At 39.5% G+C, this 15091-nt stretch overlaps 1 protein-coding gene across 1 annotated transcript in view; it reads right to left on the reverse strand.

Annotated features, from left to right (window-relative positions):
* The window catches only part of MTPN (myotrophin), a 76346-nt gene extending 61862 nt beyond the window's left edge, over positions 1-14484 (reverse strand). Inside the window, 1 exon segment of the mRNA NM_203362.2 lies at positions 14152-14484. Within this exon segment, the coding sequence (NP_976238.2) occupies positions 14152-14223 (72 nt within the window). The 5' untranslated portion in view covers positions 14224-14484.
* Positions 14485-15091: the final 607 nt, after the last annotated feature.

Below are 15091 nucleotides of genomic sequence, written 5' to 3' on the forward strand. Positions count from 1 at the left end.
AGGCTAATAGAGTTTTGCCAAGAGAACACACTGGTCGTAGCAACACCCTCTTCCAACAACACAAGAGAAGACTCTACACATGGACATCACCAGATGGCCAAAACCGATTTCAGATTGATTATATTCTTTGCAGCCAAAAATGGAGAAGCTCTATACAGTCAGCAAAAACAAGACTGGGAGCTGACTGTGGCTCAGATCATGAACTCCTTATTGCCAAATTCAGACTTAAATTGAAGAGTGGGGAAAACCACTAGACCATTCAGGTATGACCTAAATCAAATCCCTTACTATTATACAGTGGAAGTGAGAAAAAGATTGAAGGGACTAGATCTGCTGGAGTGCCTGATGAACTATGGACTGAGGTTTGTGACACTGTACAGGAGACAGGGATCAAGACCATACCCATGGAAAAGAAATGCAAAAAACCAAAATGGCTGTCTGAGGAGGCCTTACATATAGTTGTGAAAAGAAGAGAAGTGAAAATCAAAGGAGAAAACGAAAGATATACCCATTTAAATGCAGAGTTCCAAAGAATATCAAGCAGAGATAAGAAAGCCTTCCTCAGTAATCAGTGCAGGGAAATAGAGGAAAACAATAGACTGGGAAAGACTAGAGATCTCTTCAAGAAAATCAGAGACACCAAGGAAACATTTCATGTAAAGATGGGCTCGATAAAGGACAGAAATGGTATGGACCTAACAGAAGCAGAAGACATTAAGAAGAGGTGGCAAGAATACACAGGAGAACTGTACAAAAACGATCTTCATGACCCAGATAATCATGATGGTGTGCTCACTCACCTAGAGACAGACATCCTAGAACGTTAAGTCAAGTGGGCCTTAGAAAGCATCACTATGAACAAAGCTAGTGGATGTGATGGAATTCCACTGGAGCTATTTTAAATTCTAAAAGATGATGCTGTGAAAGTGCTGCACTCAATATGCCAGCAAATTTGGAAAATTCAGCAGTGACCACAGGACTGGAAAAGGTCAGTTTTCATTCCAATCCCAAAGAAAGGCAATGCCAAAGAATGCTCAAACTACTGCACAATTACACTCATCTCACAACGCTAGTAAAGCAATGCTCCAAGTTCTCCAAGCCAGGCTTCAGCAATACGTGAACTTGCAGATGTTCAAGCTGGATTTAGAAAAGGCAGAGGAACCAGAGATCAAATTGCCAACATCCACTAGATCATCGAAAAAGCAAGAGAGTTCCAGAAAAACATCTATTTCTGCTTTATTGACTATGCCAAAGCCTTTGACTGTGTGGATCACAATAAACTGTGGAAAATTCTGAAAGAGATGGGAATACCAGACCACCTGACTTGCCTCTTGAGAAACCTGTATGCAGGTCAGGATGCAACAGTTAGAACTGGACATGGAACAACAGATTGGTTCCAAATAGGGAAAGGAGTATGTCAAGGCTGTAAAATGTCACCCTGCTTATTTAACTTATATGAAGAGTACATCATGAGAAACGCTGGGCTAGATGAAGCACAAGCTGGAATCAAGATTGCCGGGAGAAATATCAATAACCTCAGATATGTAGATGACACCACCCTTATGGCAGAAAGTGAAGAGGAACTAAAGAGCCTCTTGATAAAAATAAAAGAGGAGAGTGAAAAAGTTGGCTTAAAACTCAACATTCAGAAAACTAAGATCATGGCATCTGGTCCGATCACTTCATGGGAAATAGATGGGGAACAGTGGAAACAGTGTCAGACTTTATTTTGGGGGGCTCCAAAACCACTGCAGATGGTGACTGCAGTCATGAAATTAAAAGACACTTGTTCCTTGGAAGAAGTTATGACCAACCTAGACAGCATATTAAAAACCAGAGATATTACTTTGCCAACAAAGGTTGGTGTAGTCAAGGGTATGGTTTTTCCAGTAGTCATGTATGGATGTGAGAGTTGGATCATAAAGAAAGCTGAGCACCGAAGAATTGATGCTTTTGAACTGTGGTGCTGGAGAAGACTCTTGAGAGTCCCTTGGACTGCAAGGAGATCCAATCAGTGCATCATAAAGGAAATCAGTCCTGAAGAGTCACGGGAAGGACTGATGCTGATGCTGAAACTCCAACGCTTTGGCCACCTGATGCAAAGAACTGACTCATTTGAAAAGACTCTGATGCTGGGAAAGACTGAAGGCGGGAGGAGAAGGAGACGAAAGAGGATGAGATGGTTGGATGGCGTCACCGAGTCAATGGACATGAGTTTGAGTAAACTCCAGGAGTTGGTGATGGACAGGGAGGCCTGGTGTGCTGAAGTCCATGGGGTCGAAAAGAGTCGGATACGACTGAGCGACTGAACTGAACACGGAAACACATTTAAGACTTATTTACATATTTGAGTGTTTTTCTTGGTAATATTTTCAAATGCTGTTACTAAAAGCTTTTATCACATATGTAATCTTATTTTTTAACTGAAATATAAATGACCTACATACAACACTACATTAGTTCCAGGTGCACAACATAGTGATATCACACTTCTAAACATTTCAAAATAATCTCCATGATAAGTATAGTTACCATCTGTCACCATAGAAAGTTATTACCATATTAACTATATTCACTACACCGTACATTTCATTCCTGTGACACATTTATTTTGTAACTGGAAGATTATAACTCTTCATCTCCTATTTCACTCAACTCTCCCACTCTCCTCCCATCTGGCCACCACCTATTTGTTCTCTTATCTATGCATCTGTTTTGTTATGTTCTGTTCACTTATTTTGCTTTTTAGATTCCACATATAAGTGAAACTATACAGTATTTGTCTTTCTCTGACTTACTTCACTTAATATGATAATCTCTAGGTCAATCCATGTTGCTGCAAATGATATTATTTCATTCTCTTTTTATGGCTGAGTAATATTCCATCATATATACACATGGCACATGCTTCATTCATCTACTGATGGATGCTTAGGCTGCTTCCGTATCTTGTCTATTGTAAATAATGCTGTAACAAAATTAAGAATTTGAAAATACTTAACTGAAATTCTAAAATGATGGTCATAAGAGGTTATAAGTGGAAGTTAGTTTTATACCTGCTATCATTACTATTGTTTTTCACAACTATTATAGTAATAAGGAAAAGGTGAACAGAGTAGTTTGAAACTGAGCTTTAAGTGAGGAAATGAAGAAATATTATTTATACTACGAACATATGTTTTAAAGAGGAATATGGTAAAAAAAAAAAAAAAGCTTTGGAAAAAATGAAGGAAGGGTCAACTGTTGGAGATACTTCAACTCAAATTTCACTAAACTACAGGTGGGTAAGAGATAATGTGATAAATACTGGAAATACAAAGATAAGGTCTAACTTCAAAAACTATATAGCACAACAGGGCAGACAGGCAGGTAAAAATTAATATGGGGTTCTTAACTGCAAGCAACAGAAACCAATTTACAGTGATGAACAGAAATGTACAGATATTAAAAGCAGCTCTCAGAATTGCTGAGACATTTGAAGAACCACACTCAGTAAATGGGCAGGAATCAAGTGAGGAAGCTTAAAGGCAAGAAATCAAAACCAAAATTTGTGACATGAACCACCTGGGTAGAGAAAAGATGCCACAACAGACATTACTTCTCCTTTTGGAAACTGGATGCTTTATTGCAGACACTTCATCTTTTCCTGTGCCTGAGTATCGGCTCCAGATAAAAGCACCCAATTAGCCATGTTTGGGTTATGGCCCATTTCCTAAACTTTGGGCAAAAGAAAGCAATTTATTTGTCCTTTTCTGCTTGTGCAGTGGGAGCTGGGCCTTGCATTTGACCAAGATTCATACTATATATAAATAGCAGAAAAGAAAGTGAAGTCGCTCAGTTGTGTCTGACTCTGTGACCCCGTGGACTGTGGTCTACACCAGGCTCCTCCGTCCATGGGATTCCAGGCAAGAATACTGGAGTGGGTTGCCGTTTCTTTCTCCAGGAGATCTTCCCGACTCAGGGACTGAACCCAGGTCTCCCACATTGCAGGCAGACTGCTTTACCCTCTGAGCCACTAGGGAAGCCATATATATAGCAGGGAACTCTTCAAAAACAGGAAGGGGCTCAAAGGCTGCGAGGTCCACCCCCAAGAAAACAAATGCCTGTCTACAAACACTGTAAATTAAATCGAGACTTGCGGAAATATTTTGAGGAGTCTCTGTGTTCTCAGTTTGAAAAGCATTAGTCAAATACTTAAATAATAACAAGTGATACACTCCTATACCTGGCACCTGTGCTTTTTTAACCATTCATTAAGACAAAACTCTTGGAACATTCAAAACTTAAGAGATATATTCCACAGAAAGAGTTTCTTAAGCCACACACAGTTTTTCAAACTCAAATCCAATGACTTGTTAGTCAAGCCAAAAGCCTGTAAGTCTTAAGTTTAAGCAACTCTACACTAAAACATATACAACAAGAAAGCTCTATATTATCAGCATACTACACTGGCTTAAAAGAGAGATTAATAACACAGGAAATGTTATGCAAAACAAAAACTTCAAAAATAAGCAGAAATTTACCAAGCAAATAGAGTGGAACAAAAAAAGAGTACGACAGTGGTAATAGCTATATAAAGCACTTCATTAGAAAACAGTGCAATGCAGTGAAAAGGCACCTGTTCAAGTCAGAAAAAGTGAACTGAAGTCCTAATCCTAATTAGCAGTATAATCTGAGTCAAATCCTTTCATATCTAATTTTTCCTCATTTACAAAATGAGGAAGGTAGACTAGATGATCTTTAAGGAGTTTTACTTCTAAACAAATGTTGGGTTGTTATTAATAACAATGGTTAACATTTATCGGCACTCACTATATTCCAGGGAAAATAGTATACAGTTTACATTATATTAAGTAGGTATCATTATCCCCATTTTCTCCAATTCAGGAAATTCAAACTCTAAGCAGTTAACTAACTCATTGAAAGTGATCAGGTTAATAAGCTAGCCAGAACTGGAGGATTTAATTCCAAAGTCAATACACTCAATCATGTTAAACCAATAACAATATTCCAAATTCCCTCAGGACAAGGACTTTGCTATTACAGCATTTATTATACAATGGGAAAAACATTATCTATCTTTTTCTGATATCTAAATTTTTCAGATGGCTAATAATTTAGACCCAAGTATCAAAATACTCATTATTTTATATGGTCAAACAGAAATCTTTCCAAAATATACCGCACTTGTCTCTGACTTTTAAATAAGAGATAAAAGTAGATCAAATCTTTTAAACTTTTCCTGAAGCTCAAGGTTATATTTACATACAGTAGTTATTGTACAGGTCTGGGGAACTTGAAGGTAATGTGACTCTGTCTCTTCATTCTCTCAGGTCAGCTTACGTTTTTGTTTCTTCTCTCGTTGATTTCATTGACCACAGGTCCTCTACACCCGTATTAGTGTTTTGCAGACTAAAAAAATAAGTCAGTTGCATAAAAACTACTTTCACTCACATTCCTCATTACAAGGTGGCCTGGATATAGTACCATAAAGTAATTCTTAATTATCAATTCAGCTGTGATTTGATTACCTAAACAGAACTCTGCTGTTCCAAATACTTTGATACAGAATACTGCCATACTGTATCATACCTTCCCACTCTGAGATATTTCATAAAGAATTAAAATCTAAAGCAGCATGTCTTCAGATCACATGCTGCAAGCATTCCAGGAAAAAGAAAATGCAATGTTTATGAAGACATATGGGTTAAAGGTAAGGTTGGTTCCCAAAATGCTCAGTTTCCTTAAAATGACAGAAAAAAAGGAAGAATTCTTAAAGAAACTCTATTGCAGAAATTCTAAAGGGAATATAAGAGAGAAAGTGGCTCTATCCCATACTAAAACATATTATGAAGCTACCATTAAAATTGCTTAGTATGGATTGAAAAAGAGCAAGAAACATATTGGAATTTTCTTTAGGACAAAGAAAATAGTTCAGATCAGCAGGCAAAGAGGAATTACAATAAATGTGGAAACTGTCTAAAAAAATACACTAACTATATTACTATTTCATACCTTCCCACAAAATAATTAACAAAATGATCAAATGTCTAAAACAGGAAAAAAAAAAAAAAAAAAAGAAAACCAGAAGTTCTGGAAAAAAAAAATAAAAAAGACCAACTTTACTCATAATCTGATAGAGAAGAAACAGTCTCTTCAAATAGTACACAAAATCCAAGTCACAAAAGGGGAAAAAGTGACAAATTCAATCACATAAAAAGTAAAGACTGCTGTAAAACAACAGCATCAGTCCTGGGTGTTCACTGGAAGGACTGATGCTGAAGCTGAAACTCCAGTACTTTGGCCACTTCATGCAAAGAGTTGACTCATTGGAAAAGACCCTGATGCTAGAAGGGATTGAGGGGAGGAGGAGAAGGGGATGAGATGGCTGGATGGCATCACTGACTCGATGGACATGAGTCTGAGTGAACTCTGGGAGTTGGTGATGGACAGGGAGGCCTGGTGTGCTGTGATTGATGGGGTCGCAAAGAGTCGGACATGACTGAGCGACTGAACTGAACTGAAAACAACAAAAAAAGATAAAGCCAAGAGACAAACCGGGAAAAAGACTTGCAAAATGTATGATAAAAAATTAATTTATAAAGGGCTCATACAAATCAATTTAAAAAACCAGACCAATTACCTACTAGAAAAATGAAAGGTATAAACAAGAAATCTGAGGAAATGAATACAAATGCTAAAAGTTCTGATGTTTCATTTCCTCATTAAAGAAATGCAAATCACCTATTCAGAGAGCAAAAAACGCAACGTCATTAGGGATGGTCTTGTGCTGCTGACTTGTGTCTAAGTTGATAAAACTCATCAGGAGGGTCATAGAGCTATGGCCTCAGAAACTGTCAAGGTGTGTATACACATACAAACATATCTATATATATATAAAGGTAATCACAATAATGTGAGCCAGAAAAAAGATGTTTATTATGGAGCATTAGTTAAATTATGGTATATACATAAAATGGAATAATATGCACCATTTAAAAAGGAGGGATGAATAAATGTAATGTGGAACCTAAGATAAATTATTAAGGAATTAAAAAAAAGGAAAGTGCAGAAGTGTACATAATTTTTTAAAGTGGGGAAATGGATGAGTAAGTGGGTTTTCCAATGTTTTTCTGGAATTACTTACGTGACCGTGTTAAGAATGGCTAACTCTGTTCAGAGGTACTGGCACAGAGAGCCACAGGTGCTGTATTTTCTAGTCTGTGCTGCTGCCAAGTCACTTCAGTCGTGTCCAACTCTGTGTGACCCCATAGACGGCAGCCCACCAGGCTCTCCCGTCCCTGGGATTCTCCAGGCAAGAACACTGGAGTGGGTTGCCATTTCCTTCTCCAATGCATGAAAGTGAAAAGGGAAAGGGAAGTCGCTCAGTCGTGTCCGACTCCTAGCGACCCCATGGACTGCAGCCTACCAGGCTCCTCCGTCCATGGGATTTTCTAGGCAAAAGTACTGGAATAGGGTGCCATTGCCTTCTCCTTTCTAGTCTGTACCTAAGTTAATTTCACTTGTTAAAGGTAACAGTAATTATCTAGAGAGCAGAATTACAGACCAAATTTTGTCTTTTTTTATACTTTTCTGTCTTAAAAAAACCTAATAAAATCTGTATTTTAAATAAAAAACACTAGTAGGGATAATGGGCAAGGGGTACTTTGTCGAATTTTATTAACAGGAAGGCCTGGTGTGCTGCAGTCCATGGGGTCGCAAAGAGTCAGACATGACTGAGCAACTGAACTGATGATTCTATCAATACAGCTTTATCCCTTAAATAATAAGTATGTTACTTTAAAATTTAAATCAGCTTTATTACACTTTTACTTGTTTGCCCTAGTTTTTTATGTTTAGAATCTCAAAGCAAAACATGACAAATAGCTGATGTACATATAAGTAAACACTCCTCCTGCAATGTAAAAAAGATCTTCTCATTTTAAGTTCAAAGTAAGAAACAGAGAAAAGTATCTAAACTATTCTGTATCTACTGAGGGCACCTTTTTACACAAGCTGACCTACTGGCTTTCTGACTGGGTCACAAGCCCTGCTGCAGAAAGGGCCTAAACACAGTGACAAATTTTTATAAGAAAGAAACTGGTAATGTAAAAAAGAAACAAAAAAGAGGAAATTATGTAAAACTGATATATGCAAGATAGTTTGAATCAGGACCTCTTTTCAATTGCCTATTTTATTAGGAAAGTGAAAAGTGATCTCAGTAAGTCATGCAATTTCTTAAGATTAGAGCTGATACTTTTCCTCAGGTTCAAGAGATCCTTTTCTTTCACAAGATGAACAATTGTTGCTTTTCAACCTATCAGAATGTCAAAGGCAGGTGTAACTAGAAAGGGGCTGGAGTGGGAAAGAAAACCACAGAGAAAGAGAAGTTAGAGAGAGACCTGATGTCTAGTGTTTCACAGCAAGTGAAACAGAAGCACACGTAAACAAGAGTACATATATCAGACCTGCTGGAGATTCTAAGGTAACTACTTATCCATACAACTCACAAGCGTTCACCTGAGAGCTGGAGTCTCAAAACTAAACACAAAGCTCACCTCTAAGTAGTCTCAATGGATAATTACCATCTTGCTGTGATTATTTTTAATACTTATACTCAATAATATAGCATCCCTGAGGTATTTACCAGTATTGAAAAATTAAAGTCAATGTTATGCTTAAGTAATAAGAGCTCTGACGTCAGAGAGACTGACTTAAAATCTCAGCTTTGTTACTCAAGAACTCTAGGACTTTGGGCAAGTTGTTTAACCTTTGGCTTTGTTTCTTCATCTCTAAAATCTCTAATATTAGGTTAACAAATTAACTATGTTCATGGGTTGATGTGATAAATAAAAGCAGTTACACTTCTACGTGGCTTCACAGTATTCAAATAAAGTTTTAAGAACATACTTTTTGAAAAAAGTGCCATTTGTTTAAACCATTCTGAATAGAAATCGCAATGCCTCAGTTAACTTTTGTTTCTTCTTAAAGCAAACAGACACAACTTAACTTTTCTATAGGATAATTATTAATACAAATGATAAGATTATGTATGACTATGAGGGCTTCACAGGTGACACAGCAGTAAAGAATCCGCCTGCCAATGCGGGAAATCCAAGAGACGCAGGTTAGATACCTGGTCAGGAAAATCCCCTGGAGCAGGAAATGGCAACCTACTCCAGTATTCTTGCCTGGAAAATTCCATGGATAGAGGAGCCTGGCGGGCTACAGTCCATGGGGTCGCAAAGTCGGACACAACTGAACATGCGCACATGCATGCACACACGTTTCCACAAGCCATCAATCAGTTTCTTTAGGAACACTTTGAGAAAGATAGCACCTGACAAGACTTAAAGTTTACAGAGAAGTCTCCATGCTAATTATTTCCAAATGTAACAATTTTAAAAGTAAACAGTTAAAATTTAAAAAAACTATAGCCATTTTACTATATCCTTGCTGCTGCTGCTAAGTCGTTTCAGTCATGTCCGACTCTGTGCGACCCCATAGACAGCAGCCCACCAGGCTCCGCCATCCCTGGGATTCTCCAGGCAAGAACACTGGAGTGGGTTGCCATTTCCTCCTCCAATGCATGAAAGTGAAAAGTGAAAGTGAAGTCGCTCAGTCGTGTCCGACTCTAGCGACCCCATGGACTGCAGCCTACCAGGCTCCTCCGTCCATGGGATTTTCCAGGCAAGAGTACTGGAGTGGGGTGCCATCGCCTTATTCACAATCAAGTAACTTGTGCTTGCCTCTTCCCACTCCAGTGTTCTTGCCTGGAGAATCCCAGGGACGGCGGAGCCTGGTGGGCTGCCGTCTATGGGGTCGCACAGAGTCGGACACTACTGAAGCGACTTAGCAGCAGCAGCAGTGCTTGCCTCTTGCAAGCCCGTTTCTCATCTTCTTAAGGTGCTCACGCTAAGTAAGTTACTGTGAGCTAAGAAGCCAGATAACCATTTCATGGCAGACCGATCCGGTGAAAAATATATGGGCTGTAGAGACAGCTCTGTGTTTAAATCCCAGGTATGCTACTTATTTTGTGATCTTGTTAAATTACTTAACTTCTCTTTAGCTTCAATTTCCTCATCTTTAAAATGGGAATGCAATTACCTATACTGAAATGCTTTGGTAAAAGGCAAATAAAAATTGAGGTAAAACTCTTACAGAGTACTTTCCAGTACCTGCCAAAATAAGTCATCCTGTCAATGATAATTATTATTACATAACTAATGCAGGATGTTAAAACTACAGTGAACTTAAGAATATAAAGGATTTATTTGGAACATATGCTTTTAATGTGTGAGATTCCTTGGCACCATACTGGAGATACAAAGATGAAAAAGGATATATGTATCTATCCTCCAGAGGCTCACAGCCTTTAATTAAAGACAGACACACAAACAAAATCATAGCAATTTGGTAAGTGAAACAGTAGAAGCAGCAGCACCCCATGTGAAGTCAAAATGCCTTTCTGGAGGAGGTGATAGTTAAGCTAAGAGGATAAACAGCTCACCAGGTAGGACTTAGGGACTGCGGTGAGCTGACTTGGTCAAGAAGGATGAAAGATCACAGGTGAAGAAAATACACAAGTAAGAAAGAGCTTGGTGAGGTCTGGAACAGAGCACATGTAGAGAAGAGAGTTTAAAAAGGCCAGCATAGGCCAGATCTTCATGATCTGGGATGCCAAACCAAGGAGGAGTTGGCCCTTTTAAAAATAAATAATGGGGAATCACAAAAGTATAAGGGTAATGAAGGAGGTTGGCTGAAAAAGACGCTCAGATTCCTATCACACAGAGATTCCTCCAGCTGAGATGTTCCAGCTGACAGGGACGAGAGAGAAACTACAGTCAAGGAAAATATAGTCCAGGTGGTTAAGCAGCAATTAATTTAAAGTAGTGATGTTAAGAGAAAGGAACTAAGAAATAAGGTAGTCTTGATACCACTCAAAAAGTTGGGGAAATTCCCCAATTTCTAGTTTGGGCAAATGGGTGGGTCATGAAGTCATTAGAAGGTGGACAAGAAAAATAGAAACATTCAGGATTTATCTGAATGCAGTTATTTACTATGTCTGGAGCTCAAATGAAAGCCGAATTAACTCCAATGGGAGAAATTAACATAAAGGCAGAAATGGAAGGCAAAAATAAGGCATTCAGATGAATCACACAGACTGAAGACGGTGACTACTACCACCATTGCTGATGAATATCCTACTTTGTGTCTTTCGCTTGTTTTCCAATTGAACAAATTGTCATATGTGAGATGTTACTTTTAATCTACATGCTACCTTATCAGTATGAATGCTTTTTCCAGAGGTCAGCTGAACATTAATGTTTAAGTTTTCTGAGCATCACTATCATGCCAAGATTAGCAAAGTGTTGGGGGCCTGAACGGTGCCCAATAAAAATGGAAGAATTAATATAGTCTTTATATTTAGTTTCTTATAGTCAAGAAACCAAACTGCTTCAGATACTGTTTTAATGATGAATCAGATAAGCATGTAACATGGAATAATCTGTTTTTCTTTATATGTTGCTTTTTTCATTTAGGAACATATAATTTTCAATGGTTTTGGAACTTTGAATTTATTTTTCAGAATTCAAGAATTCCCCCCAAGCCAACAATTTATGCCTATCCATACTCCGACTTCTGTACAGAAGTCAGTAGAAAAGTACAATTATTGCTTTTTAAAACATTAATTTTAAGGAAAAATACTAAACTGCTTCACCTACAGGTCCATTCTTAAATGTTAACAATGTGAGAGATCTTCACAGGTGTACTCAGGAGACTATTTTAAAGATTCTCACCCCTTAGAAGGAAAACTACATAACAAGACATGTTTCTTTATGTACTTTCTTTGTACACAACAAAAACTTAGAAAATAATAATGACTGCCCACCAGATGAAAAAGGTGAATCTATGAATAAGCAGGGAAGATGGAGGCTGGGCAGAAGAAACCATGTTAGGAGGACTTGAAATATAAAAAGGCACAATAGGAGAGCTCAGTCAGTGAAAAATGGAGGGCTAGTTTTTGGCTGTTTTGTTTTTTATCATTTTTCATTAACAAAGCAAAAGGTATTTTAAGAGACTCAACAGTCTCTTAGTTTTTACTCGATAAAAACTAAGAAAAGAAAAAGCTCCATGATCTGTTCAAAGAATTACTTTTTTTGCATAAATCAGTTCTTAATACTTTCTTTTGATGTCTATTTCCCTCTTATGCACATCTTTTTTGTTAATGAGTGTAGGCAGTATGGTAGTATTAGGGAAAAATCAAAATTAAACAGAATAGAATGACCTAATTTAAAAACCGAAAACAAATCAATCCATTGTTACTAGCACTTATTTTTACACAAATGTTTTTGTGAGACTGAAAACTGTGCATAATCTGCCTGGACGTGGACCTTGGAAATGTCCTGCTAGAGATCTTGGTATCATAAACTTTCACAATTACAGTTTAGATTGTGAGACTGTGGAGCAGTGAAGGAGTCTAAGTCTGGGAGTCAGCAGTTTAGTTCTGCCTTCCTTTTGTTATCTCTGTAACTAGATTTTTTTCCCCCCCATATGCACCCTGTATCTCAGTAATCTTATCTGTAAAATGGGACCAATAGAAAGATTTACTTCACAAGATGCACAAGGATAATGTAACAGGAAGACACTATGTAAAGCATGTTATTTTTGTAGCTGCAAGCTCAGTCCTTAACTTTTCAAATCTCAAGAACATAAAATAAACTAGGTGCCACCATTAGCAGAAAAACAAAAGCCCACTCACTTCCAGAGTACTGCATGCAGTGTCTCACCACTGGAATCATACCATGAAAAGTTCCCAGTAACTTCTTTCCTTTAACCTTACATTGAAAGATCCAAAAAAGACTGGTTTCAGACTCCCACTAGCTGAAGGCAGTTAACAGTATCCTAAAAATCCATCTCAAAGGACTAAGAAGATAATCTGCATGCGGAATGTCTAGATTGCAATGGTATTAAATAGAGTAAAAACTAACAGTAGCTTGCCCTGCACAATCCTGTAAGTTTTAAGAAACTCTGCTTTTGCTTACTTGCTTCTAACACTCCACTGTGAAGCAGAAACACAGCATCATATACCAGTGGTCACAGCCTTTGAAGAACTAGAAGCTGGATCAGATTCTCAAGCTTTTAGACGTTGAGCAAGATGCCCTCCATGATCATGTCACAAAGTTATACATTTTAGAAACAACATGTGCTCCATATTTATGTAATAAAGTCCTATTTTGTTTTGGAAGATTTTTTAGATCATCACCATATTAGAATCACATATAAGTTCTCTCATAATTACAAAGGCGTCATTTCAGGGTCCAAAGGCAGGCCACTGGAATTTTAAGTTTACCACTCCATCACAACGTGGATTCACACTTGGTTTTAGGTTTGAGATTAGCTTTCTTCATCATGATTTTCCCCCTAAATGTACTGTGACTAAACTACATTACTTTTTATTACACATGTAAGCACTTCTGATGGAATCTAGGAGAAAGATGGAATCACTGAAGTTAACCCGCTGGTTTGAAAACTCAAGTATCTTAAACACTCCCAGATGCTAACTGACAACTTGACCACTGGAAGCAAATTAAGTTATTCTTTGCAGCGGGGGAGAGGAAAGAGGCCACACCCAAAGTTAAGAGTTCACAGTGAAGTGACACCAAGTTTCAGAATTTTAACTACTGCTATTTTCGGTACTTTTTTTTTCCACGGTCAAGAAATACTTTAAAAATTCATAACATGCCCAAAGTTAAATAGAAAATGTTACTCTTATTCTAATCACTTGTTACTTCGTTCAGTAGTGGGCAGGTCCAAGATGGAGAATTACCTCATCCAAAGAAAGATTGGAAGTAATGCTGGCGTCGAACAGGGCCAAACTCAAGTCCTCAGTGCTCATAAGCGACTCTAGAAGAGCTGGTCACCCACTCTCCCCTCCCCCGAGAAGCCAAGAAGGCAAGACCCTGTGTCACCACGGCAGTTATCTGACCCAGAACGCGACCGTTTTCTGTGGACCCAGTTTTCGGCTTTAGACGCTCCCAGCCTCCCACTCTCCGCGCCACCTCCACCCAGGAGGTCGCCCCCGCTTCCTCAGCCTCCTCTCCATCCCACCTCCGTGCTCTCGCCGACTCCACTCATTCCTCCACGTACCTTGGCCACATAGTCTTTCACCTCATCTAGGTCTCCGTTTTTCAGGGCCCACATGAATTCCTTGTCGCACATCACTGCAGCGGGGCGGGCCAGCTGGCCGGACAGCAAGACGAGGCGGCGGTGGCAGCGGCAAGCGGATACCGCCGGGCGAGAGGGACACAGGGCCGCGCGGTAGCCGCACAGAAGAGAAGGCGGGGTAGGCGGCCAGGCGGGCGAGGCAGTTGGCCGCGGCGACCGTTAGGGCGGGAGAAAGAAAAGTGTTGTTTTTTTTTTTTTGCGGCCACCGGGCCCAGCAGAGTAGGTTCCGCCTGGCCGAGGAGAAGCAGCAGAGCTTGCACTTCCGGTTCACTCCCGGCTAGGACCGTCCCCCAACTTCCTCTTCCTCTTCCCCGCGGCGGAACGCCCTGCTCGGGACCCCGCCCCGAAGGCGCGCGGCGGAGCGCTCCGCGTGCGCAGACGCAGTGACTGAGCCGCCGTGACTGAGCCGCCGGGCGAACGCGAGTCGGGGAGTAGTGGGCGTGTCTAGGAGACCAGACGACTGGGTCTGGAGGTCGAGAAGGGCCATAGCGCTAGTGGAGGAACTGCGCAGCATGAATGGGAAAAACTTAAAGAAACAACTTATAATGTCGGAGCGCACCCTGCTCACTTTCTAAGTGTTCAATAGAAATTGAATTCCTTCCCTTTTCTTTTCCCTCCTTCCCTCCTTCCTTCCCTTCCTTGATCTTTCCTTTCCTTCCTCCACTATCGAGCATCCTTGGGCTCCTACTACATGTCAGGCTCTGCTGGGCACAGAGAATATACTTTAAAAAAAAAAGCTTCAGTTCAGTTGCTCAGTCGCGTCGGACTCTTTGCGACTCCATGGACTGCAGCACGCCAGGCCTCCCTGTCCATCACCAACTCCCGGAGCTTATTCAAACTCAAAATGTCCATTGAGTCGGTG

This window comes from Bos taurus, chromosome 4, assembly GCF_002263795.3.
Source record: "Bos taurus isolate L1 Dominette 01449 registration number 42190680 breed Hereford chromosome 4, ARS-UCD2.0, whole genome shotgun sequence".
Classification (NCBI taxonomy): Eukaryota; Metazoa; Chordata; class Mammalia; order Artiodactyla; family Bovidae; genus Bos; species Bos taurus.